We start from the raw sequence: 26671 nt of genomic DNA, 5'->3' as shown, positions 1-26671 counted from the left end.
CGGTGGGCCGGGCGTCCGCAAGGTGGCGCCCGCGGGGCGCCTGCGCGATGCGGCGGGGCGACAGCGGCCGCGGCGGCGGCTGCCGGGCCGGGCCGGACGGCGCCTGCGTACTGAGGCGGGACGCGGCCCGGCTGGCTGGCTCCGGCGGCTGCTGGGCTGGGGCCGCGGTGGCGGCAGCCGCGGCGACGGGCGGCGGTTGCTTGTGCGCGGCGGCGGCGGCGGGTCCCGCGGGCGGCGGGGCGCTGACGGCCGGGGGCGCGGCGGCTGCGGCGGGCCGGGCGGCGGGCGGCGAGCGGGGGAAGATGGCGGAGCTGGGGAAGAAGTACTGCGTGTACTGCTTGGCCGAGGTGAGCCCGCTGCGCTTCCGCTGCACCGAGTGCCAGGACATCGAGCTGTGCCCCGAGTGCTTTTCGGCCGGCGCCGAGATCGGCCACCACCGCCGCTACCACGGCTACCAGCTGGTGGACGGCGGGCGCTTCACGCTCTGGGGGCCCGAGGCCGAGGGCGGCTGGACCAGTCGCGAGGAGCAGCTGCTGCTGGACGCCATCGAGCAGTTCGGCTTCGGAAACTGGGTGAGCAGCGCGACAGGGGCCGGGTCCCGGCTAGGGCACAGGAAGGCCCGCGCCTCTCATGTATCGGGCGCGCAGGCAGCACTGGACCTGCTCGCTCCGCTCGGCACCCCGGAAGGCCCCGGAGGTGGGGAGGGCGACGCTGCCGGTTTATAGTCGGGCACCTGTCGGAACCTATGCTCAGAGAGGCTGTGACGCCCCCAAGGTCACCTAGCCGAGACGGGGCCAAGTGGGGCTTTGAACGCTGGTTTCTGACAGCAGAGCCATTTCCCTCACCTTCAGGGACACCTTCACAGGCGTTTGCGGAGTGCAGACGTTGGGCGAGACGCGGTGCCTTACCTGAGTTCGTGGAGTCAGGCAGGCCCACAGACTCGACAGAAAGCGGTGGGAGCACCAGGGAGGGAGAACGGTGGGCGCCCTGCGGCTTGTCTCGGGGTCTCTGGGGCGGCCCCGTTTGCTTTCTGTCATTGTATGCATGTGCCCTGTGTGGTGTGCCAGTGCACAGATTCTTTGTGGGTAGCGTGCCTGGTTAATGCTTGGGTCTCCACAACCCACGACATTGTGCGAGTGGTCAGTAAAGAATGAACAAAGAGGCCTGGCCTGGGAGGCCTGGGGCTTGGGTTTTGCTCTCTTTACGTTTGAGGTTTTTGTAGAGACAGCTCTGTGTGGGGAGCGGTGAGAGCTGGACTGGATCCACTTACGCTAGCAACATCGTGTGCTAGGTTCTGTCCTTGAGAGAGGAACATGGTTGTTCTCTCTGGGCGGTTTCTCAGCTCTCCTTTCATTCTGGAAGCTTGCATCCGTGTTAGAAAGGAGAAAATCTCTAGCCGTATTCCCACTCATAACCACCAAAGGCATGTGGCCATCCCCAGGCACCCTGAGAAGGAGGGGAGTGAGACACCCCAGCGCCCTTAGCTTTGCAGAGTCTTCCCCTGCTACACCAGGTGCCTGCTTCTCGGAACAGCGTCCATCTGCTGCCACGTCTCCAGCAGTCCTGCCTGGGCTGCTTTGATTGCCTTTTGCTTTCCTTTCCTGAAAGAGTCTCAGGACCGCCTCATATACCCATTCTGAAGCCCTGGAATCTTGATTCTCCTCCCAGCTCCTTAGAGAAGATGGTCCTTTACAAATCCTTACCTAATGGCCACCAGCATTGGGATCGCCATTTTTCAGAAACTCTGGCCCATCTTGTCCTTCCATGCTGTTTGTGGATATGCACTGAGCTTGTGTTCCGTGCAGATTCTACAGTGGCGGAGGACTCTGAAGGAAAGAGAAGCCTTTATCCCTCCATTCAGGGAGCTTAAAGTGTGGTACTGACTTGGTCCTGGGCCCAGAGCTCCTCCTTAGCAACAGCCATCCATGTCCAGCCACCTCCCTGTCCTATCTGCCTCTCAGTGTCCTCTTGACTTACTCCTTAGTTCCTTGTTCCACTAAGTTCCTGATCCAGTTTATCAGCTGTCTCCTCACAGTACATCCAGAACAAACTACTTCTTACAGCCGTAGTCCCGGCTGATAATTTACTTCTTGCCTTGACCACTTTGGGAGCCTCCTTGTTCGTTATTCCCCCTGCACCCTATTCCCCCATTCCACACACCATAACCAGAGCGAGCTTTGGAAGCACAGAGCGCCTCACACCGGCCTCAGTGGCTTTTACTTCAGTTAAGGCTGCCTTAGAAGTGTTGAGCAATGAGATCTCATCTGTTACCTCCCTTGATCATTTTATATTTCTTCTACCTAGAGTGCTCTCCCCCAAAATCATGGCCCAGGATCGATCTTTCCACTTACATATCAGTGCCTCAAAGGGCTCTTCCCTTCACCATCCCAGCAATTATCTCTATGTTAGCAGCTAAGGAGGCGCAGAGCCTTGCTGGCATATCTGTGCGTATCTCAGGACATTTTCCCGACAGCCCTTGGCAGTTGGCTTTGGATGGACCAGTTTGACTTCAGAGCCTGTACTCTTTTTTTTTTTTTTTTTTTTTTTTTTTTTTGAGACGGAGTCTCGCTCTGTCGCCCAGGCTGGAGTGCAGTGGCCAGATCTCAGCTCACTGCAAGCTCCGCCTCCCGGGTTTACGCCATTCTCCTGCCTCAGCCTCCGGAGTAGCTGGGACCACAGGCGCCGCCACCTTGCCCGGCTAATTTTTTGTGTTTTTAGTAGAGACGGGGTTTCGCCGTGTTAGCCAGGATGGTCTCGATCTCCTGACCTTGTGATCCGCCCGTCTCGGCCTCCCAAAGTGCTGGGATTACAGGCTTGAGCCACCGCGCCCGGCCAGAGCCTGTACTCTTAACTACACTGTCTGCACTGCCTTCCCTGCGGCACTGTGGAAAATACACAGAACACAATACCTGGGGAACAAAAACATTTATTTGGTTTTGGAAGAAACCAGGCTAGAAGTGGAGAGGCCTGTCTTCTAAAACAATACTTTCCGAACTAATGTGCACACAGACCACCTGGGGAGCTGGTGAAAATGCAGATTCTGACTCAGCTGTTAGAGGAGACAGAGCCAGGAGAGGAAGGGCATGGGGCTTGGGCTTGGGCTTGGTGCACAGGGGGCCTGGCCAGGCTGCGGTCAGGGCGTTCTCCCACGGCACCAGCGCCAGGCCACGGGGAGGCCTGAGAGCCTGCATTGCAGCCAGGGCGCAGGGGGTGCGCTGGCCCGTGACCCCCGCCCCCTCCCCCGGAGTGGTGAGGTACCAGTATTCAGTCATGCTGCCATCTCCCTGGCAGAGCCTCGTTGTGCTAACCCCTGGGACTTTATTTTTCTTCCTCTGAGGCTGTTCTGCAGCTCTGAGATGGGCGGTCTCTTCTGAGCATGTATCCAGCTATGTGCACAGAGCTGGCGTGTCCCACTGCCTCTGTCCGCTCTGGGCCAGGCTCTTCCCATACGTGTCTTGTGGGATCTTCCTAGCAGCCCTGGGAGTTGGGTTCTTATTCTTACAGTTGAAGAACAGCAGCTCTAAGAAACTAAGCGCCTTGTCAGGGATTCCATGGCATTCATGTGATAGAGCCACGAATGAATGCCGGCCTGTGTGATTCCAAAGCCTGGGCCCTAACCCGTGGGTGAGAGCATTAGGCAATGTGGGTCACAGGCTGGGAGGCCGTCGGTGCCACCGCAGGAGTGGATGGAGTGGAAGGGCTTGACCTGATTCACTGGAGATTAGTGTGGGGGCAGGGCCTGGGCTCCTAGGCCGCGACTGTGAGTGTGGAAGGAGATGGTGTGGGGGCTGGGGACAGTGATGTAAAGAAAGTTGAGACTTGTTGAGTTCTACTTTCAGATGTCAATTGGTGACACCTGGCCTGGGGGTTGTACTACTGCATGTGGGATTCATGGGAGAGGGTGGGTTGTGGCCAAACCAGGCAGCTTTGTGGTCACACTTTGTACCAGGGCTGGGGGATGGGACCTGAAGGGGACAGGATGTAGCTGAGCAGGGTTTACAGTGACAGCTGGGGGCTTAGGGACAACCTGTGTGCTGCCGTGTGTGTTTCATAGTGAGGGGCAGAGAGAACAGGTTAAAGGACCTTGGCGACAATGGGAAAGAGTTGGCAAGCAGTGACCCAGAGTCAGATCAGCGGGGTTTGGCGTCTCTAGATGGTTCTGTGCAGGATTCCAAGAGTTAGAGGATGCAGGCCCTGCTGGAGCACAGGAACACAGACACAAACACAGGTGACAGCTGAGGGCAAGTTGCAGCTATGGCACAGGAGCCGAAGCTGTTGATTGGTTGCCAAAGAAATTGGACTGACACTGAGGAGCTTGAGGAGGGCCAGTGCACCTCTGCAGGTGGTGGTCAGGAGGGCTTTGGTGGCGAAGTGGGGTTCAAGCTGGCCCTTGTGGTTTTGAATCAGATGAGTGTGTGAAGTTCTCTGTGAACCATGGAAGGCCTCGTGCACACACGTCAACACTCAGGCTCCTTCCTGGAGCCAGGTGGGGTGTCCTGAGTAGAGCTGCACCCTTTGAGATGATGATGGACACCCAGGAGGCGGGAGAAGGCCAGACACATGGATGATCACTGCCTTGTGCGTGCATTCATTCTCTCACTCATTCATTCAGTTAGCACTGCCTCGGGGCCTGGTACAGACCAGCCCCTGTGGTGAGAACAGGCTAGGAGGAAGACAGCTGCCTCACCTGGCAGGTGCTGTGTGGGCAAGTGGGCCTCAGGATGTCCTGCGGAGGGAAGGACATAAGATGGCTGTGCAGTTAGAGGAGAGTGTGGTTGAAGGAAGGGTTTTGTGTTTTAAGAGTCTGGTGTATTCAGGGCCAGGCAAAAGCCAGCTTGGGGTGATGGAGGAAGCTGGTGAAAAGCCCTGGGTGCCGGGTGCGAGAGCGTTACTGGGGTTTGAAGCCGGCTCAGGCTCTGTGATCACCCAGTGGCTGCTTGCCAGTGCCAGGCCCTGAGCAGGTGCTTTGACACGCACCCCGCACCATCTCCCCGTCCCCTAATCCCCAAGACAGGTGCTCCCCGCTTTTACAAACGAGGAAACAACTGTGGGTGATGTGGGAACATGGAATTTCAACCCAAGGCTTCTGACTGCATGCCTAGAACCATCCGTTTCATTGTTCACCAGCCGTGCTGCAGGATCCACTAGGATTCCCAGGGATCCCCCTAGATCTGCGGGATTGTCACCTCTGAGGCCGAGGTCTAGAAATTTGGATGGATGAAAAGAACCCCAGGGAGCTGTGAGGTGCGGTTGGGAACCATGGGAAGGGGGACCTTACCTTCTCCTACAGGGCAGAAGGCTCCACTGTGCGTCAGCCCCAGCCTGAGCGTCCTGCTGGGGTTCCAGGGATCGCCATTAAGGATGGCGGGAGCGGGAGGGAGAGCCGGGATGGGAGAGTGGCTGGCAGGGGCAGGGCGCGCAGAGGGGGTCTCCAACTCCAGCCCGCAGCGGGACACCCAGGAGGCCTGGCTCACATGAGTCACCCCCACCTCCCAAGCTGCTGAGTCAGGGGTGGGGCTTAGAATCTGCATTTCTAACAACCTCGTGCTGCTGCTGCGGCCACTGTGGGACCTCACTTTAAGAACCACTGGGGTAGAGTGGTAAGACATGTCACTTTATAAAACTTCAAAATTATTTAAAAATATATTGATTTTTATTGTGGTACAGTATGTGTAACATAAAATTTACCATTTTAACCCTTTTTAAGTGTTCAGGTCTGGAAGCATTAAGTCCACTCACAGTGTTGTGCAGCCATCACCACCAGCCACCTCCAGAACTTTCTCATCTTGCCAGACTCAAACTCTGTCCCCATTCAACACTCACTCCCCCTCCCCCTTCCCCAGCCCCTGGCACCCCCATTCTACTTCCCGCCTGTGGCACTAGGGACCTCACATAAGTGGATCCTGCAGGATTTGTCCTTTTCCGACTGGCATATTTCACTTTGCATCATGTCCTCAAGGATCATCTGTGTTGTGGCATGTATTGGCACGGCCTTGCTCTCATGGCTGAACAATCCATTGTCATCTCTGTGGCATATTGTGTTTATCTACGTATCTGTGATGGACATTCGGTTGCCTCCACCTCTTGGCGAATGTGAATAAGGCTGCTATGAACATGGTGTTCAGGGATCTCTTCAAGATCCTGCTCTCAGTTCTTCTGGGTAAATAAAAGTGGAATTGCTAGATTAGGTTCTGTGTGTAATTTTTTTTTTTTTTTTAGGGTTTCGCTCTATCACCCAGGCTGGAGTGCAGTGGCACAATCATGGCTCACTGTAGCCTCCATCTCCTGGGCTCAAGCGATCCTCCTACCTCAGCCTCTCAAGTAGCTGGGACTACAGTCATGTATCACCACACCCGCCTAATTTTTAAATTTTTTGTAGAGACAGGGTCTTGCCATGTTTTTCAGGCTGGTCATGAACTTCTGGGCTCAAGTGATCCTCCTGCCTCAGCCCCCCAAAGTGCTGGGGTTAGGCTAAGCCCCCACGCCTGGCCTCGTGTGTGCTCTTTGAGGAACCACCCTGCTGTTTTCCACAGTGAGGAATGCCACTTTCGAAATCTCTGTCACAGGTCGCCTTATCTGACCTGAAGGTGTCAGTCACCTTGAGGGCCAAAGACAACTCTAAGTCACTGAGGTCTCTGAGTTCAGAGAGGCCTAGAACTGAGGCTCACAGGGCTTCCCGCTGCAACAGGCTGGGGGCGGTGGCCAGGGACAGTGGGGTCTCCGAAAGGTCTGACACCTGGAAGCATAGGCTGCAAAGCCAGTGAGTCCCCCGCCTCCGGCATCAGAGGGATGCTTGTGCTGAGAGTTGAGCTGCTGGAGCAGGGAGGAGGGAAGGGGAAGAGACAGGGGGACCCGGTGTCCTCAAGTCATCTCTCTAAATGTGACAGACAAGGCTAGAAGAGGGAGGAGCCAGGGGCCACCACATGGCTGTGACTGAGTTGGTGTGCCAGCCCCAAGGGCTGTTGGCATCCACGCCTACCTTTGCCCGGCCGCTCTGTCCTGCCGCCAGCTGCAGGTGGCCCTAGTCGTCCGCCCAGTGTCTGAGGCTGAGCTGAGACTGGAGGTGCTGGAGTGACTTTGCTGTGGAAGGTGATGAGGACAGCCTAGTCAGCCTGGAGCCCGTGGGGCATGGAGCTCCTAAGAGGGGCTGATGGCCTGGGTGGCAGGTAGGGCCCTCCCATGTCTGCACGCTTCTGTGGAATGGCCAGGCAGGTGACATGTCAGGGCTCTCTGACTTGTGCAGATGGGAAATGCATGCATGGGCTTGGCTTGGAGCCCTCCTGCGCTGCCACCTGCGGCCTGTGGCTGGTGTGTTTCTTACCGTGCTCTGTTCCCTCCTGTCCTTTAGGACATGGTTCAGTCCCCTGTCCCACGGATTCCATTTCCTCCTGGCCCTGCAGGGGCCACCAGTGTACCCAGCTGCTCCTTAAGAGCTCTGCCCACAGAATGCCCTTCCCTGGTGGGACCCGCTCCCTTACACCCAGCTCCCTGGGGAACTGAGCCTTCCTGGCTTTTTGAGCTTCTTCATTTGGAGCAAAAGGAGCTGGAGCTGCGCCTCCCTTTGGAGATGACGCCTGGCCCCAAACCACCGGGGGAAGCCCAGCCTGGGGCCGGGATGAGCTGTCCTCTGCCTCGTCCTTCACAGACCAGATGGGGGTGAGGAAAGGACAGCAGTGGGGCCACCGAGGGACAGCAGGGCCACAGGGCTTCGCAGCATCGCCTGGGACAGGAGATGCTCCAGAGCCTGCAGGGCTGGCAGCCTCGGGCACGACGCCTGGTGCAAAGGCCTGAGCTTCACTGCACATCACGGGGGCAGGGTCAGCCTGAGCTGTGGCACCTCTCCAGCATGCTTGTTCCAGAAAGAAGAGCAGAAGCCCAGTGGTCCGGCTTTGCTCTGCCTCTTACCACAACATCAGGAAGCGGCTAGGAGCCCCTTGTGGTGTGCGCTGCATTTCGGGATGGTGGGGGGCGCGTGGTGACGGGTGTATGCTCCCAGCCACCTTGCCTGGTGTTGAAGTGGCTCAGCATTCACTGGCCTCGTGCCCTTGGCGGGGGCTCACCCTCAGGTTTACTTTCCTTATCTGAAAACCATAGGGCAGTAACAACACTTCTCCTCTGTGGGAAACGCAGGACTGAGTGGGATGATGGGCATAGATGTAGTTATCTGTTGTTGTTTTGAATTGTATTGGTAAAACCTGCAAAAGGAGGGATGGCAGGTCAGGAAACAAGCTGAGAGGGATCGCAAGCGATGGAACAGTTGAGCCTGGCCCTGGGGGTCACTGAAGCCTTCCTGGACCTGGCGGCCTGGTCTTGAGGGATAAAGGGAAGTTGTGGGAGGGAAGCTGACAGCATCCAGTGCTGGGGAAAGCTGCTGAGATGGAGCACACGCTGTGGCCGCACCTGCCTCCTCACCGCCCTACCAGGTGGGCCCCGGCCCTGAGTCTGGGCATGAGGAGCAAAGGGCACCTCCAGCAGGGTGGGCGCTGCCAGGCCTGCAATGTCTGGCTGGGTGCTGGGAAGCTCCTGAGAGGTGGGAGGCAGGAGCCAGGGACAGCTGTAGACCCTGCGGGGCACACTCAGGAGTCCGGCTGACGCTGATGGGTTCGTGCTCCCAGACTTCCAGATTTCTGAAGGATTTTGGAGGCTGACCTAGTGTTGCTAACTTGAAAATTTGCCAAGTAAGTAAGATATTTTACAAACATCTCTGCAAGTGAGAAGTCTGCAGGCCTCTTCCTGCTGGTCTCACTGGCTGGAGAGACCAGGGCCAATGCCAGGGGGCCCCACTGGCTCACCTTGTGACCTTGGGTAAGCAGCCCGGCACCACAGAGCCTCTGGGGCAAGGGGACACCCAGCCTCATGTGCCTGGGAACCTGGTGCAGCAGCCATCGGAGCCTCCTGGAAACTGGCGTCTTGACTTGGCTGTGTATGCAGCAGCCCCTCCGCAGCCTCGGACAGGAGCTGGTGCCGAGGGCTGGAGAAGCTGCACAGGCCAAGGTCGGCTCTGCCCCTGCTGCCTGCCTGGGGGGGTGGAAGCACAGACGTGAGGCGTTGGGATGGAAATTCCCACCCTACAGGCACCCCAGGATGTTCACCCAGGGTTTCCACCCAACAGGACCCTTTCCTTCCTAAAGGGCAGGCGTTAGGGACTGTTTTTCCATTAGGTGGACACGACTGGTAGTTACCTGTTTCAGAGGCCACTGCGGATCCTGGGGCTCCCTGGCCCCAAGGTTGTGGGGGAAGAGCACCAGCTCCCAGTGGCCTCTGCCCCAGCTGCTCCATGAGAGGGGACTCGCGCTCGCCACGTGGGGCCCACTCTGGCCCCGAAGCCTTTTCTCACCCATGTGAGGTGCGTGGGGCTGCACATGTCCCCTCTTTTGGCAGTGACACACCTGGAGCTCAGAGATGGGCAGTGACCAGCCTGGGTCCCACAGAGTGGCAGCAGGTGCTGGAGATAGTTGTGACTTGGTTTTGTGTTTTGTTTTAGGCCACATGCCTCCTGGGGAAAGAAAATGAACAGATTTGCTGCAAACAGTGATGTTTCTAAAAGAAGCAGTCAGTGCCCTCTAAGAGCACAATCAACATTTAGCTCGAATATTTTTACTTTATGAGTCTCAAAGAGGCCCCACAGTTGAGTTTTGGCATTGCCTTCTGTAGTCACAGTCCTGGGCATTCCTGGCCCCAAGGTGGCAGGGGGAGGTCTCCAGGCACGTGTGCCAGAGGAAGCCCCAGCTGTGGGGTCCGTTCCTGGAGCCCAGAGCACTTCTCTCCCTGACTCCAGCTCATAGTCATCAGCCTGGTGGGGCGCGGGTCCCTCCGGTTCCAGCTGGGCCTCTGGCTGTGCTGCAGGCAGCGCTACAGCGCTGGTTCCACACCCAGGCGGGCAGAGGCAGGTGGGGGCTGGGTGGCTGAGAGGCGGTGGCCAGGGAATGAGTGCGCATTTTGGGCAGTTACTTTCTGAAGTGGCTTTAGCGGTTGACTTTGAGGAAGAGGCCTCTCGGCAGAAGGAAAAGATTGAGGGAGTTACACAGTTTCCTCCCATTAAACCTTATATTTATGGGTTACCCTCTTGTAGGAATGATGAATGCTTTCAGCTGGTGGCAGACTCCCAGCCAGCTGCTAACCGTGGAAGGTGCTAGAAATGAAGGCCTGCTCCCTTGAGGAGCCACAGGCCCATCATCCACAGTCACTGCCTAGGAAAGGGCCATGCCAGCCCCCCGGGCATGAAGGCCAGGATGGGTGTGCGGCCAGGACAAGTGTCACAGAAGTGTCCTGGCCCTTTCTATTCCAGGAGGCGGCAACATGGTAGAACTGGGTCCCTCCTGCAGTGCCATGGACTTGGCCTGGCCTCACACCCTGGGACAAGCCCGTTTTCTAGTCTGAATGAGGCGAGTTCAGCATTCCCTGGCCTGCCCAGCTGTGTCCTGGGACATTCAGATCCACAGCCCCTGAGTCCAGGGTTTACTGCGGTACAAAATGGCAGCACCAGGTGTGCTCCTCTGGTCCCAGGTGGGGAATGAGAACAAAGTCCAGACCTCAGCCAGGGGTTCTGGCCTCAGCTCTGCCACCAGCTCACCCCAGGACCTTGTGCCAGCTTGTGCCTCTCTGGGTCTTCACTTCTTCATGTATAGAAACAACGTGTGTTGCTTCCAACATTGTCATCTCTCCCCTGAGCCCAGCTCATGAGAGTGTGTGTGACCAAATGCCTTTGGGGAGGGTGGGTAACGGTGCTGTAGGAAGTACTCTAGGTCAACCTTTGTAAAAACGTGAAGAGAATCTGTGCAGAACCTAAATCTGACACCCTGACGCTGGGAGTAACCTCTGCCCTTTGTCATCGTAGGAAGATATGGCTGCACACGTCGGTGCTTCCCGGACTCCCCAAGAGGTGATGGAGCATTACGTGAGCATGTACATCCACGGGAACCTGGGGAAGGCCTGCATCCCTGACACCATCCCCAACCGTGTGACAGACCACACCTGTCCCAGCGGAGGCCCCCTCTCACCCAGCCTCACCACCCCGCTGCCGCCACTGGACATCTCCGTGGCCGAGCAGCAGCAGCTGGGCTACATGCCGCTGCGGGACGACTACGAGATCGAATATGACCAGGATGCCGAGACGCTCATTAGCGGGCTCTCTGTTAACTATGACGACGACGACGTGGAGATCGAGCTGAAGCGCGCCCACGTGGACATGTACGTGCGGAAGCTGAAAGAGAGACAGCGGCGGAAGAACATCGCCCGTGACTACAATCTAGTGCCAGCCTTCCTGGGGAAGGACAAGAAGGAGAAGGAAAAGGCGCTGAAGCGCAAGATCACCAAGGAGGAGAAGGAGCTGCGCCTGAAGCTGAGGCCGCTGTACCAGTTCATGTCATGCAAGGAGTTTGATGACCTTTTTGAAAACATGCACAAAGAAAAAATGCTCCGGGCCAAGATCCGAGAACTGCAGCGGTACCGGCGAAACGGGATCACCAAGATGGAAGAGTCGGCAGAGTACGAGGCAGCGCGGCATAAACGGGAGAAGAGGAAGGAGAACAAAAACCTAGCGGGCTCCAAACGGGGAAAGGAGGACGGCAAAGACGGCGAGTTCGCCGCCATTGAGAACCTTCCGGGCTTCGAGCTCCTGTCGGATCGCGAGAAGGTGCTCTGCAGCTCTTTAAACTTGAGTCCGGCCCGCTACGTGACTGTGAAGACTATTATAATTAAAGACCACCTCCAGAAGCGGCAAGGAATCCCCTCGAAAAGCCGCCTTCCTAGCTACCTGGACAAAGTCCTAAAGAAAAGGATTTTGAATTTCCTCACAGAAAGCGGCTGGATCTCCAGGGACGCGTCTTGAAGCTGAGACGCTTTGAAAGCCAGAGTGATGCTCAGACGGCGCGCCAGCCAAAAGACTTGGTGGAGGGGAGCCGCTTCCCCATTGTTGCTCTTTTTTAAACAAATGGAGTTCCTTTTTTTAAGACAAATTCTTTTCATGGTCCTCTGAAAGCAGCAATAGTAACAATCTTATATTGGATCATGGGGGAGGCAAACGTGTCTATTTTAACTTAGTTCTGCAAGTCGTACACTGAGATGATGCTCTGCCTTTACCTGTTCAGTTCGGAGCTTATTGTGAGATTGGATAATTTCCTTTTGAGTGTTCTTCCCTTTGGTACAAAAGCTATTGTGGGTGACAGGAGCAGTGTTTTCCTGCTGGACCGACAAGCCACCAGCTATTTCCTGGTGATGCAAGCTCTTCTCAGGCGGGGCTGCCTGCAGGCTCCCCTTTTCTGATCCCACGCTGCCCACAGCTGACCCCAGCGCGGCCCCGGGCACGCGGCACTTTACATGGGGGCAGCTTGGGCCCAGACTCCTCCGCCTTGGAGCAGATGAGGAAAATCAGGCCAGAGGACAATAGGCTGGCATTTTGTTGGGAACTGAAGAGGAATCTGTTGAACACAGCAACCAGATGACCTTCCATTTCACCCGCGGCAGCAGTTTCAGCCTGCAGTTCCCAAACCCCACAGCTGACCCTGCGCCTCATTCGAATACGGCCAGAGCCTGCTGGTTCACTTTGGGTAGAGCCGTGCCCCTTGGGCAGGCTCCCATAGTGGCCACGTCCCCACGAATGGGAAAGCACGTTAGTGGGAGGGACGTAGGACACGTGTGGACCGCCAGGCCCTCTCAACCCTTTTCCTGGGCCTGCTCGGTGCTGCTGTTAGATGTGCAGTGCATTTCACTTGGAAGAACCCATTGTATAAAATTCAAGGCTGAGAGTTCTGAATTCTGGCGTCAGCTTCCTCAGGATTTTCTTCAGTTGCAAGTACCTTTCCACTGAAAATGTGAGCATGCCCGCCTGGCTAGGCATCTTTAAGAGTGTCGCCAGGCCCGTGCCAGCTGAGGCCTCAGACTAGCCAGGCGAGAGCCGTCTGACCGGTTGGTTGGCGGTGGTTCTGGCTGAGCACGAGGGAGCCGGGGTGGTGTCCCTGAGCCTCAAGCTGCTCCCTGTTCACTGTCTTGAATCAGACTCAGAAATGGCTTCTTCACAGCCCTGCCTACAAGTTTTTCTCTGGGGCCCTCTTTCAAGGATGTCCACGGTACCTTCCTCCGGAAACTTGAGGAAGTCTTTTGTCTTCCAGCTGCTCAGGGTTCTCCGGTCCAAGACCCTGCTTTAAAAAGAGTCTGTGGAGTGCTCAGACTCCAGCGCTCCATTCTTCAAGGAGGTTGACTTGCCTCTCGGGCCCCATAGGTACCAAGAGACTGTTTACCTCCCAGAATGGGCTTGAAGTTACATTAAAGTGAAGTTATTTGAAAGAAAGAAAACCTCATCATTTCTAAGGATGACTTAATTACTGTGCCTTTTCCTTTCTTTTTACACATCCTTCTGTCCCTTAGGGTAAAATTTTCAGCATTAAATAAAACATTTCAAATATATTGTATATGGCTTTAGTTGTAAACTATACTGCATGCTGACAGAGAAGTGCTCTTTTAGCTAAGCCCAGAACTTCTCTTTTGACAACAAAGTACTGAGCAGTGGTATCATGAGGGCCACCTCCACACTGTCCCCTGCAGAATAAATGCGGATGACAGAAAGCTGATGCTACCACTGAACAGTGATGGAGATGGTGCTAAGTTTTTACGGTTGTCTTAGCCCCAGTGGTCCTCAAAGTGGGGTTCCTGGCCCAGCAGCAGCATCCCCTAGGAATCTGTTAGAATGCAGATGCACAGGCCCCACCTGGCCTCCTGCATCAAAGTGGTGTACGGTGGGGTGCAGCAAGCGGTTTTCACAAGCCCTCCAGGTGACTGGATGGAAGCTTGCTTGGGAACCATGGGTTTTAGCTATTCTGGTGTCTCCCTGATTTTCTACAATGCCAGGATCCTAGTTTGGTGAGGTTTTAAATTTAATCTTATTTTTATATAAAATGATTGCCAGACTTATATTAAGCTTGAAGAAGCAGAAGATCCCTGTTAATGTGTATGGTCCAGGCCAAGAGCTGTCAAATGAAAAACTTTGTGCTTAAGCAGGTTTTTAGTATGTATATCTTTTTGATGGTATGAAGAATTTATTTAGGCTTGACTGTTTTAAAACACCATAATGAATGTATAATTAATTTATGTTAAAGTAATAACCCTTTGTCACAAGGGAATGGTAATGTTGTGATTGGCTGCCTCTTAGCCCATCGACTATTCCCATCATGGTAGTCCTTACCTCTGTTGGCAGCTCAGAGCCTCCACATTTTTATATTTAATTCTCATGATAAATTAGCCAGCATAATCTCATGGAATTAGGCCTTGTTAAAATCTAGGCCAGGCACGGTGGCTCACACCTGTAATCCCAGCACTTTGGGAGGCCGAGGCGAGCTGATCACAAGGTGAAGAGATCAAGACCATCCTGGCCAACATGGTGAAATCCTGTCTCTACTAAAAATACAAAAATTAGCTGGGTGTGGTGGTGCACACCTGTAGTCCAAGCTACTTGGGAGGCTGAGGTAGGAGAATTGCTTGAACCCAGGAGGCAGAGGTTGCAGTGAGCTGAGATCGCACCACTTACACTCCAGCCTGGTGACAGAGCGAGACTCCGTCTCAAAAAAAAAAAAAAAAAAAAAAAAATTTTAAGCAAACTATCTTTGAGTCAAAAAAGTTGGATAACTCATCTATTTTAAATAATGCTGTCTGAATGGCCAACATCCCAAGAATGTATTAAAAACAGCAACCCTGCCTACCGTTTTGATGACCTTTTTCCATATTAAACACATTGAGAACAAAAGAGTGTTACCGCTTGCTTCTTACCTCTGGTTCTGAAGTCAGATGTCTTCTCTGAGCCACACAGAGCTAGGGGTGAGCCACAGTTCAAAGAGATACAGATTGTCACATGACATACTTCAAAGTTTGGTACTTTGTATCAAACCAGTTTTTCCTCCAGAAGATTAAAGTTGCTTTGTCTTTTTTCTTTTTTTGAGAGGGAGTGTCGTGCTTCTTGTTCAGGCTGGAGTTCAATGGCACAATCTTGGCTCACTGCAACCTCTGCCTCCTGGATTCAAGCGATTCTTCTTGCCTCAGCCTCCCAAGTAGCTGGGATTAACAGGCACCCACCACCACGCCCAGCTAATTTTTTGTATTTTTAGTAGAGATGGTTTTTCACCATGTTGGCCAGGCTGGTCTTAAACTCCTGACCTCAGGCGATTTCACCCACCTCTGCCTCCCAACGTGCTGGGATTACAGGCGTGAGCCACTGCACCCGACCTAAAATTGCTTTCTCTTAAGCAGAAACTCCTTCGTACCAGTTGCTCTCCTCCCTCAAAGCAGCAGTACAGCCAGAGAGAGCCAAATGGGTCTGAGTCTTTCAGGAATCCAGACCTACTTGCAGATGCCTCTGAGACTTCCAGTTCTGGTTTTGACTGTCCACACACACACTTGACTCATGCTGCAATTATGCTAAATCCAGTAACTAGAATGTAGCTGAACAAATCTAATTTCTACTGTAAATATATACATAATTAAAAGACATTTTCCTGTTACAGGTTGAGTATCCCTGAATCTGAAATGCTGCAAAATCGGAAACTTTCTGAGTGCCTACGTGATACTCAAAGGAGATGCTCATTTCGAGCATTTTGGATTTCGGGATTGGGGACACTTAACTAGCAAGTATAATGCAAGTAGTCAAGCAGAGAATCTCGTTTCAGTCAATGAGGGGCCACATATTACAACACTGTTCTCACTGTACCTTCAGTATGTTATGTTCAGATACACAGATTCCATTGTGTTAACAGATGCCTACAGTATCAGTACAGTAACTGCTTTCCAACTGAGGAGCAATAGGCTACACCATATAGCCTAGGTGTGGAGTAGGCTACACCACCTGTGTTTTTAGGTACATGTAGGTACACGTGGTGTTCACAGGAAGAAACACATCCCTGTGGTTAAGCCATGCTTGACTATATTCCAAAATCCAAAACCCCCAAGTTTGAAACAATTCTGGTTCTAAGCATTTCAGATGATACCCCACTTACCATATGACTGTGGATGCCTGAAGGTTACTATAAAAAATATTTTACCATATGAAGCTATATTGCCTCTAGGTTATGAGTTGAGTGCTTTTTAGCAACTGCAGCTCTAGCTGAGAAGGGAGGAGACTGCAAATATTCACAGAAATGAGTTGATAATTACTTTTCTTAGCCTCCATTTTACTCTGGAGCTCCAGGGGTGATGATGCACTCACAACCCCACAGCGTGCACACAGGCAGCGCTGGAGCTCCCAGTCATGTTTTCTCCAATATACATGCTGCCTTTAGTTGTTTCTGACCACATTAATTGAAGGCATCTTAAAGGTGGAACATGTTGGGAATGGTATCCCAGGCTGAAGTATTATGGGACCATTACCTGCATCTTTTAAAATTAGAAGTGAAATAAACTGCCCCATCTTTTCTAGGCAGCAAATGGCTTTCACCAGTATCTTCAATTCTAGAAGCAAAGGCAGCGAAAGGTTCTTTTCTTTTTCATAAGAGACTCCAATCATTCAGCCTTTTTCTAAGCCCTAGATGACCATGCAAATGAGGAACACAGTCCTTTCGCAAGACGATTTTGCAAATCCTGTGCCCTTGCTGTGGCTCCTAGGTGTTTCACATTCTTACCATGCCAGGCTGCAGCTGCACTGGGCGAGTGTGGCTCTCCCTTTCCGTGCAGAAGTGTGTGCATGTGTGTACGTGAGTGTGCACGCACACACATGTCAAGCTGACAGCTTCAGGGCTGGAGCAGAGAATGGGAAGGCTAAGCCATGCTTGCCTCAGTGGCAAGGATCTCCACGAGTGGACACAAAATTGTTATCAGAAAGTAGGAAAATAAACATTAGGGCTTTAATCCTCTTAAATAAAATTTTTAAATTAAACATTAACATTTAAAGTACACCAAGCGTGCAGTCCTATTTTGAGAAAGTCCATTTTGCCAGGGAATACACCTTGAGGTTGTTAGTAACTAGTTGAATATGATTTAAATATGTCTGCATTTAGATGAACAGAACAGGGTAAAAGGACCTTCGCCAAGCCAAGCTCAATTCCTGGCCAAATAATGGTGCTGAGAATTGTCAGTGCCCACGCCCATTTCTCAGTGGTCAGTTTCAGCCGCTGTTGACTGATGACAAACGAACTCACTATGTTCTTCACAAAGATCATTTTTTTTATGGAAAATGTTTCAACTCTTGCCTTTCCTTCAGCGAATGAAATGTGATGGGCTAAAGATGCCAGTCACTCATGCGCCGCGCACAGTGAGCTGCAGGGACACACGGTGCAGACTGGCGCGTCCAGGTAGCCAAACAGAATTCCCCAAGACCTTTTATTTGTTTAAAATACTTTGGTGTCAGCAGAGTCTGAGCAGACACATTACTCATGATGCTCAGGAGACCTGGCAGAGCCCCGCTGAGCTCTTCTAAGTATGTGGAACTATTCAACGCGTGGCACTAAAAGGGAACAGACTCCCAAATTACAGTTCATTAACGCAGTTATGCAACCCGCTTCATTTTCTGTTTAGCCACTGGTTACTTAAGGTTTCCAACAAGGTTTGGGAAAAGGTCACATGTACTCAAAGATGAGAAACAATGAACCAGCCTTAAGAGTTACAGCAAGTGAGTTTAAAAACACCCACCCCATCAATAGCAGCTAAGCTTCCTTCACCACCCCCACCAGGGCGGGTCTCAGAGTGCGCCCATGCAGCTTGTACCCCACTTTGCTAACTAGGGCCACTGTGCCCGGCTCCTTCCCCTCAACGGGCGTGTGGAACAAGGCCTCATGTTCATAAGGGTCGAACTTGGCTCCGACAGGGTTCAACTTGAGCAAGCCATGCTTTGTGAACACCTTCTGGATCTGGACTTCAGTCATGACCAGCCCCTCATAGAGGTTCTTCAGGTGAGGGTTATCGTCTTTAATTTCTTCTTTAGGAACACACTGTGTTGCCTTCTCCAGAACGTCTGCCACCTCCAACAAGTCCTTGCAGAAGGCTTGAATGCCTGAAGTTAAAGAAGATCATTTGCACTCCGTACCAACTGCACAGGGCAATTCCAACCTGAGCACTGCTGACCTGATGTGGAGGCTATTTAATAACTTGTCAAATCAGTTGCCTCAGAATTCCAATAGCTCAGTAACTTCAACAACACAAAACCCTCAAAAGCTATTTGTGGGATGAGACCCAGAATTTACTAAATTTAGAATTTACTAAAATGTGAAGAAAGGGGGGAAAATACCCTTGAGACATCCAAGCCCAGATGTCAAGTAAGCAGTAAGATATAGAGGACTGGAACTCAGAAGATCCGAGTTTGAAGCTGAGACTTGTGTGTGGATGCCATTAAGCCCATAAGAGTGTGTAAGTCACCCAGGGAGCACAGCAAGGGGAGAGAACCTAGGCCTGGTACTGAGTCCCAAGAGCCCAGACATTTACAGGTCAGAAAGGGTAAGAACCAACAAAGCACATTACCACAAAGAGAGGCAGAATACCAAGAAACAGGCCACAGCATCCAGGAAAAAAGTGTTTCAAGGAGCGCTTCAATCTCTGTGAACGCGGCACAGACTCTGGTTCTTAGTTTCCACGTAGCCTCGCACCCTGTCTGACCCGGGGCAAGCCTTTTACCCTCCACTGAGCCTTAGGTTCTGCACCTCTAATACCCACTGTCCGTCACGCAGAGGCCCGCAGCCAGCACTCAAACACCAGCCTGTGGAGTTGGGAGCCTGGGTTATGTACCAGCTTTGTGATGTGGGGCAGGTGACTAAACCGCAATGATCTCAACTGTAAAAATGGGAAGAACAGTGACAAAAACATCCAAAGGTGGCAATGCATATAGCACGCTGGGAGTTCTGAAGTGATGCCAGTGTTACTTCCGGAGGGCTAAGCGGATGGGCATCAGAGGCTGACCTGCTGCAGGTTCCCACCGAGGTCTCTGTGTGGGGCAGGACACACCTATTTACAATTCTTCATGCTAGTCTCAGCTACTTATTTCTGCTCCTCCAGACACCTTTGCTGTTGGGCCATCATAAAAAAAAAATGCAGGGGATGCAACTGCTGGGCCCCCCGTCCCACAGCCTTGCTCTCTGACACTTCCATATGCATGGCCTTCCCCTTCCCCACCCCATTATCTTCTTTTCAGAATCAACACCATGTTATGTTGAACGTACCATATAATTTTGCCTCCTCCACCAATTTCTGGCTCCTCTGCCGCAAGTTCTCAGTGTCTGCCAAAGCTCGTTTATATTTTTCCTAAAATAAAAAAAATATTTTTTTTTTTTTTTTTTTTTTTTTTTGAGACGGAGTCTCACTCTGTCGCCCAGGCTGGAGTGCAGTGGCCGGATCTCAGCTCACTGCAAGCTCCGCCTCCTGGGTTTACACCATTCTCCTGCCTCAGCCTCCCGAGTAGCTGGGACTACAGGCGCCCGCCACCGCGCCCGGCTAGTTTTTGTATTTTTTAGTAGAGGCGGGGTTTCACCGTGTTAGCCAGGATGGTCTCGATCTCCTGACCTCGTGATCCGCCCGTCTTGGCCTCCCAAAGTGCTGGGATTACAGGCTTGAGCCACCGCGCCCGGCCAAAAAAAAAATATTTTTAAATATTTTTTAATTTTTTTTTTGAGACGGAGTCTTGCTGTCTGTCGCCCAGGTTGGAGTGCAGTGGTGTGATCTTGGCTCACTGCAAGCTCCGCTTCCCAGGTTCATGCCATTCTCCTGCCTCAGCCTCCCAAGTAGCTGGGACTACAGGTGCCCACCACCATGCCCGGCTAATTTTTTGTATTTTTAGTAAAGACGGGGTTTCACCGTGTTAGCCAGGATGGTTTTCATCTCCTGACCTTGTGATCTGCCCACCTCAGCCTCCCAAAGTGCTGGGATTACAGGTGTGAGCCACCACACCCGGCTGGGAGATTTATATTAATATGGAACAAAGTCATAGGAAAGCGAGCTTGATTGGAAAATGGCTGTGTAACTAACTGCAAGTCAAAACAGAAGTAATATCACTGCCTTTGAAATATGACTAAGGAGGGTAGCTTAACGAAAGCTTAATAAAAGCTGCACTCAGGATCTTTTGCTATGTTCAATGTTACCCAGAGGTGGCTCAGTTGAAACACTCTTTGTGTAATCATCATCTGAGTTCTAGTATATTCCTCATGTCTCACCATCTTCCTGTAAGATCACTCATCTGAGCTTTTCTCTCTCTTTTTTTTTTTTTGAGACAGGGTATTGCGCTACTGCCCAGGCTGGAGTGGAGTGGAGTAATCTTGGCTCACTGCAGCCTTAACCTCCTGGGCTCAAGCAATTCTCCCACCTCAGCCACCTGGGTTGCTGGGACTACAGGAGTGCACTACCACGCCCAGCTAATTTTTATTTTTTTTTTTAGAGATGGAGTCTCACTATGTTGCCCAGGCTGGTCTTGAACACCTGGGCTCAAGCAATCCTCTTGCCTCAACCTTCCAAAGTGCTATCAGAGGGTAAGCCACTGCGCCCAGCTAGCTTTTCTCTTTTTAACATTTACTAAATTGCTCTGTGGGGGCCTCTAGACTGCATCCATTTTCAGTCTTCAGGTAATCACTGTGCAGTGGCAAGGAGTAAGAGCTCCAAGTCTAGATGGTCCTGGTTCAAGTCCTGGCTCCGCACCTGGCAGCCAGGATTAACATATGTAACGGGTTTGGAATGGTGCCAGCACTCAGGGTTTGTCATCATTCTCAAATCCTTAAAGAACTTGATTTGTGCCACCCATGTGTTTTCACATGGAGTAAGAATTCATGTTCCTAGTTCACAAACCTCTTACCTGCCTATGAGAGCATGACATAAAACCATACTCCGGCTCCCAACTCCTGTACTTGAAATTTTCTGCTTCCTCTCCTAAGTCCCAACCTCAACAACCATACTGAGCATTCCTCATTTGTAAAGATGATTTTAAGTTTTAATTCAATGACAAATAATAGCATGTAAAGTTCATTCTCTTGCCAGAACCACAGCCACATAGGATTTGGGTTCTAGTCTTTGCTTTGGCAGTAACTTGCCACCTGGGCCCACTGCAGGCCGTGGACAACGGCTTAACTCTGGCTTTAGTCCGTCACCAATGAAGCCTGGAACCTTTATATGGCCCAGGAGAGAAACAGTTCAGCCAAGCCCACTCCCACAGGAGCCTGACAGTCCTCACCACAGTCTCCTTCAGCTGCTCCTCCAACTTAACCTTCTCTTCCAGGAGGGTCTTCTCTGTAGCAGGAGGATCTGCTTTCTGTTCACTCTGACCCACGTCCTCTTCCAGGTTCTGGCCACTGTTCTTTTGTTTAGTGGCTGTGCACAACAACCGGGGAGATGGCCTACAGGGAAGTCCACACATGAGAAACGAAGACTTTGTTTTTGTGTTTATTAAAGTCAGATGTATGATTTTAGAAACTTAAAATAGCTTCAAACTATTTACTATTACTTGGGGAGAAAACATTTCTCTTAGATCTAATAAAGGCACACTGTACTTGACATATAGAAGCTATACTAGTAAATAGTAAATATAAAACCTGTAAGTCATATACAGTGTGCCTTTATTAGATCTAACATATATATATATATATATTAGAGACAGGGTTGCTGTCTCTCTCTCTCTCTCTCTCTCTATATATATATATATATTTTTTTTTTTTTTTGGAGAGAGTCTTGCTCTGTCATCCAGACTGCAACCTCCGTCTCTTGGGTTCAAGGGATACTCCCATCTCAACTGCCTGAGTAGCTGGGACTACAGTCGCTCGTCACCACACCCGGCTAATTTTTTGTATTTTTAGTAGAGATGGGGTTTCACTATGTTGGCCAGGCTGGTCTTGTACTCCTGACCTTAAGTGATCTGCCCGCCTTGTCCTCCCAAAGTGCTAGGATTACAGGCGTGAGCCCCCGCACCTGGCCTCTCTTATGTATTTTTAGAGACAGGGTCTCGCTGTCACCCAAGCTAGAGTACGGTGGTACAATCATAACTCACTGTAACCCCGAACTCCTGGGCTCAAGTGATCCTCCCCCCTCAGTCTCCCAGAGTGCTGGGATTACAGGCATGAGCCACTGTGCCTGTCTTTTTTTATTTTTATAAGATCTTCTATAGTACATGCCTAAACTTACATGTCAATGTGCCAAGTTACAGTAGTTGGTACACAATAGTACTAACCTCCTTCTCTTTCCATTCTAAGGTGACTGAGACAGTCTGCCCAGACCTAACCACCTACTTATGGAATAGCTACTACTAGAGTGAGGCCAGCCTATTGCTGATCCTGGTAACAAAGATAGACCCAGCAGAGATCTTGCAAAAAAGAAGGTATCTAAACACAAAGAACTGTAATTTGGGATTTAAAAGTGATTAAGACAGGCTCGGTGGCTCACGCCTGTAATCCCAGCACTTTGGGAGGCCAAAGCAGGTGGATCACCTGAGGTCAGGAGTTCGAGACCAGCCTGACCAACATGGAGAAACCCCGTCTCTACTAAAAATACAAAATTAGCCGGGCATAGTGGTGCATGCCCCTAATCCCAGCTACTTGGGAGGCTGATGCAGGAGAATCGCTTGAACCCGGGAGGCGGAGGTTGCGGTGAGCCGAGATCTCGTCACTGCACTCCAGTCTGGGCAACAAGAAGAAAATTCCGTCTAAGAGTTACACAAAAGGGATCAGAGGTGGAATGACGGGATAGATGCAGCTTCAGGAAGAATAAACTGCTTGGACAAAGGCATGAAGACAGGAAAGCATGGGGTACGTATGGTGAACTAGACCAAGACCAAGTGATAAGCCCAGGTCACAAAGCCATTAACGAATGATAAAATAAAGTCTTAAAACCTAGATTTCTTCACCAGGACCAGAGAACCTTTTTTTTTTGAGACAGAGTCTCGCTCAGTTGCCCAGGCTGGAGTGCAGTGGTGCCATCTTGGCTCACTGCAAGCTCCGCCTCCCGGGTTCACGCCATTCTCCTGCCTCAGCCTCCTGAGTAGTTGGGACTACAGGCGCCCGCCACCATACCCGGCTAATTTTGTGTATGTATTTTTAGTAGAGATGGGGTTTCACCGTGTTAGCCAGGATGACCTCAATCTCCTCCCCTCGTGATCTGCCCGCCTCAACCCCACGTTCACAAGCCCGAGACCCCTCTCACCCCAGTACTGGGAGTACCTGGGACTACAGGCATCCACCAACACGCCTGGCTAATTTTATTATTATTTTTTTTTAGTAGAGACAGGGTTTCACCATGTTAGCCAGGATGGTCTATGATCTCCTGACCTCGTGATCTGCCCACCTCAGCCTCCCAAAGTGCTGGGATTACAGGTGTGAGCCACCACACCCGGCCAGGACCTCTTTTTAAATTAGGCCAGTCCAATCTGAGAATAAGCTACATTAAATTTTCTTCCCAGATTAAAACTGCTTCAACGAATAGGAAGGCTGCCAGCACACAGAACTTACAGTCAAGGTTGTTTATTGCAGCACTGCAGAGCGACAAGTTGGAAACAATATTTGCCAGTGAGGAAATGGTTGAATAAACTTGCTAACACAATCTGGAATATTATGCAGCTCCTAAAAATGGGTTAAACTGCCATTTATTGGATACACTTTGGGTGTTCTGTTAAGGAATGCAACTTACAGAAAAATACACAAAACAGGATCCTATTTTTGTAAAGACAAACTAGAAATCCTGTGTACTTATTATTATCTCAGATCTGTGGAAAGAAGTGGAGTGGAAGCATCTTACAGTCTTGCCATGGGGGTGGAGAGCGATGACCATTTTATATTTTTACTCTTGTGAATTTAAAAAACTAAGAATTTAAATAAAAACTGAGTATACTGTTGTGAAGCCCACCTCCCTCTCCAGCTGTTCTGCCTGGGGGTGTGACAGCCACCAGCCTTTCTGCAGGTCAGCTCTGCACTGACCCCTTTCCAAAGCACAGCCAACACAAAGTGTGGCCAGGAATGCAACAGGACCCACACCCAGGGCCATCTCGTTCTGCAGAGGGAAACTGAGTCTCAGAAAGCCCAGTAACTACTCTGAGAGCTATGACTACCAGTCAGCTCTCCTCCCTTTCCCTAGTTGAGCATCTTTCCACAGAACTACCATTCTAGAGACAGAAATGATGATGACTCGGTGGTCGCTTTCCTGGCAATTAATTCCAATACAAAACCACCAATTACTTTACCAAATTCTTTTTACTCAAGTATTCCACGTGGGTCGCTGCTCTTGGCTCCTATGTTTTTAAGATATAATTTATTAAGCTCGCACTTACCCCTTAATCACCTCGACTGAAAGTGATCTTCACCTCACCTACCTGCTCTCTTTCAGGGAAAAACCGCTTCTCGCTGCCCAGCTTTTGGCCAATTTGGCCCTCAGTGGCTTCTCTAATCAATAACTTGGTTCTAGGCAGCTCCTCCAGCAAGTACTTGCCATACTAACTTCTGAGGTAGAACTTTTAAAAAGCAGAAGCAGCAGGTTTGAAAAAAAAAAGGGCACTGACTCTCGTGGCCCTCAGGCCCGAAATGTGCGCTTGTCTCAACAAACTCTTCGTCCAGCAGCGGCACAGGCTCGACTGCTCTTTTGATCTCAGACGCTGGAGAAGGTGGAGTGAAGGAATTCGAGGCCGAGTGGAAAAAGCCCGTGAACGGGCAACACGCACCTTGCGACACGAAGTTTCCCGATCACCGCTGTGGCCCCGGCCTCGAGCCGCCGCACGGAAATGAGTAACAGCTCCTGCCTAGGGCACACCCGGCCGGGCTCGGCCTCGCTGCGTGACCTTGGACAAGTCTCGGGCTTCTTTGGTCGCTTTTTCAACCACACAAGTTGCGGCTGCCTCTGCGCCCGTGAGCGCCGAGGTCGTGAACGCGCGCGAGGCGTCGCCGCTGGCCCTGGACCACACGCGCACGTGGACCACCGTACCTTCCGAGCCAGACGCCCCAGTGCTGCGGTACTCTCCTGACACGGCGCCCGCCCACTCCACCCTTCCCGCCCAGGTGGCCATGCTCGGCCTCTCCAAAGCCCCGAACGGAGAGCCTGGCCGCAGAGCAGGCCCCAGCGGGGCGATCCGCGTCCCGCAGCGGGGAACCGCGAGCCTGGGGATGCCCAGCTCCGGGGCCGGGGAGGAGGCCCCGGGGCCAGGAAAGGTCCCCATCGGAGCGGGAGGTCGCGCTCCCACCTCAGCTGAGGGAGGCCAAGTGCCCCTTACCTGAGAGACAACGCCAAAGCCGGAAGACTGCGCCGCGCCAGCCTCACGCACTGAGCCGCCATGATTGCCACTGCCTGCCGCCGCCGTCGCCGCGCACGCACCAAGCGTGCGTGCAGGCAGCTATACCCACTTTTCCGCCCTACTACTTCGCCTCAGCCAATCCGTAACCGCTTTTCCTGTTATGGACAGGCAATAGTCACCAATAATTGTGGGTCACGGAAGAGCATTTCCACCCCCTCGGTGGGCGGGGCCTGAGGCTTACCGGCGGCCGCGAAGAGGTGAAAGGTGAAGTGAGCATTGGGAGGAGCCTCCAGTAGGCGTGGCGATGCCGGGAGGAGCCAATGAGGAGGCAGCGTGAGGGGGTGGGCCCAGAGCCCGGGTTGGGGCGTGCGCGTTGCGAGCCGGCAGGGGCTTCGGAGCCGGGGTTTGGGTAGGAGCCCAGTGCCAGTTTCCCGTTTCCCGGCCTGCACCCGCCAGTGCGCTGACACTCCGGGCCTCCCTTTGCTCTGGGAACGAGCGTGGGGAGCACTGTTCACCCTCACACCCTGGCTCCAGATCGGCGCGGAGCACTCCATGTTTGCTAAATGAAACTGAAGCCTCGGCGCGAGCGCCACCCAAACGGCGGCGCAGGTGCTTGAGAAATAACCGCGGAGGCAACCGCTTGGGAAGGCGCCCCCACCCCGACCCTGCTTCTCCGGGCGCCCGAGGCGGAGAGGAGAAGGCGCTGGGGTCTCCGTCTCAACCAGTGAGTTCTGGTGAAACGGGAAACAAAACCCAGGAAGCAAATGGGACAAAATGTTGGCGGTTTTGATGCTGGATGATGGGCATATGGGCGTGTGTTTTGTACCTTTCTGTTATCTTCAGTTTTCTCAAAACACGAAAAACAGACTAAGAACAGCGTATAGAAAACATTGGGGCACAACTAAAGCTCATAAATGCACACGTCTTCATAACCTGACCGAGGTCCGTGCTGCTGTAGCGCATACCCCCAAGAGCAGAGGTGCTGGAAGAGCAGGGGCGGCGTGTTCTCATGGTCCCGGTGCCGGCCCCCAAGCGGGATTCCCGTGGGAGATAGGGCCTGGCTCCCGCTTCAGCACAGCGTGGCCTGGAGTGCAGTTCTGACTGCCAAGATCTGAGGACTGGAGCCCGTGCCCTCCCCAGGATCCCAGACTTAAGAGTCCCTGCCCTCCCCGGGATCCCAGGGCTCGATCCTGTGCCCTTCCCGGGATCCCGCGGGGGAGCCCATGCTCTCCCCAGGATCCCAGACTTAGAGCCCATGCCCTCCCCAGGATCCCAGGGCGCGAGTTGGTGGCTTCTCAAGTGGTGTGTTGCCTGCTTGTTACATTAGTGAAAGTAGGACCATTTGAGTAAAGGACCAAACTTTTATTCTTTTGCTTTTCTCCCATTGAAACCATTCAACCCATGCTGATTAACACCTACTGTTTGCCAGGTAATATGCCCCTTGCAGAAAGACGCAAAAAAATAAACCCCAAATGTGGGATGTTGTACAGGACAAATGACCTTGTCAATTAATACCAG

The 26671-nt window shown here is 52.3% G+C and overlaps 2 protein-coding genes across 10 annotated transcripts; one reads left to right on the top strand and one right to left on the bottom strand.

Moving 5' to 3' along the window:
- Window positions 1-94: 94 nt before the first annotated feature.
- TADA2B (transcriptional adaptor 2B) lies at window positions 95-13409 on the top strand. The gene is made up of 2 exons (XM_015137955.3): window positions 95-572; window positions 10838-13409. The coding sequence occupies exons 1-2, from the start codon at window positions 303-305 to the stop codon at window positions 11828-11830; spliced, it is 1263 nt and encodes a 420-aa protein (XP_014993441.1). The 5' UTR covers window positions 95-302; the 3' UTR covers window positions 11831-13409.
- On the bottom strand, window positions 5635-25224 carry GRPEL1 (GrpE like 1, mitochondrial). Of its 9 annotated transcripts, XR_013417207.1 has the most exons (8): window positions 25133-25204; window positions 21122-21284; window positions 19128-19209; window positions 9183-9496; window positions 8793-9018; window positions 7906-8195; window positions 6980-7080; window positions 5635-6156 (listed from the first exon to the last, which is right to left on the bottom strand). XR_013417207.1 is itself a non-coding variant. In XM_028848093.2 (7 exons), exons 1-6 carry the CDS (start codon window positions 25192-25194, stop codon window positions 7022-7024), a joined length of 906 nt encoding a protein of 301 aa, XP_028703926.2. In that variant the 5' UTR covers window positions 25195-25204; the 3' UTR covers window positions 5635-6156; window positions 6980-7021.
- Between the last annotated feature and the right edge of the window lie 1447 nt (window positions 25225-26671).

The sequence above is a fragment of the Macaca mulatta genome, chromosome 5, assembly GCF_049350105.2.
Source record: "Macaca mulatta isolate MMU2019108-1 chromosome 5, T2T-MMU8v2.0, whole genome shotgun sequence".
In the NCBI taxonomy this organism is placed as follows: Eukaryota; Metazoa; Chordata; class Mammalia; order Primates; family Cercopithecidae; genus Macaca; species Macaca mulatta.
The sequence above is the reverse complement of the archived record's forward strand: the minus strand, read 5'-3'. Positions and strand labels throughout refer to the sequence as shown.

What these genes read in the sequence shown, in the direction of transcription:
- TADA2B (XM_015137955.3), top strand. Translation starts at nt 303, where the DNA reads ATGGCGGAGCTGGGGAAGAAGTACTGCGTGTACTGCTTGGCCGAGGTG. An exon ending in AGTTCGGCTTCGGAAACTGG is followed by an intron (nt 573 to 10,837) that starts GTGAGCAGCGCG and finishes TTGTCATCGTAG; the next exon opens with GAAGATATGGCTGCACACGT.
- GRPEL1 (XM_028848093.2), bottom strand. Translation starts at nt 25,194, where the DNA reads ATGGCGGCTCAGTGCGTGAGGCTGGCGCGGCGCAGTCTTCCGGCTTTG. An exon ending in GGAGGAGGCAAAATTATATG is followed by an intron (nt 9,497 to 19,127) that starts GTACGTTCAACA and finishes TTCTTTCCCCAG; the next exon opens with GAGGCATGTGGCCTAAAACA. An exon ending in TGCTTACCCAAGGTCACAAG is followed by an intron (nt 7,081 to 8,792) that starts GTGAGCCAGTGG and finishes CACCTTCCACAG; the next exon opens with CAAAGTCACTCCAGCACCTC.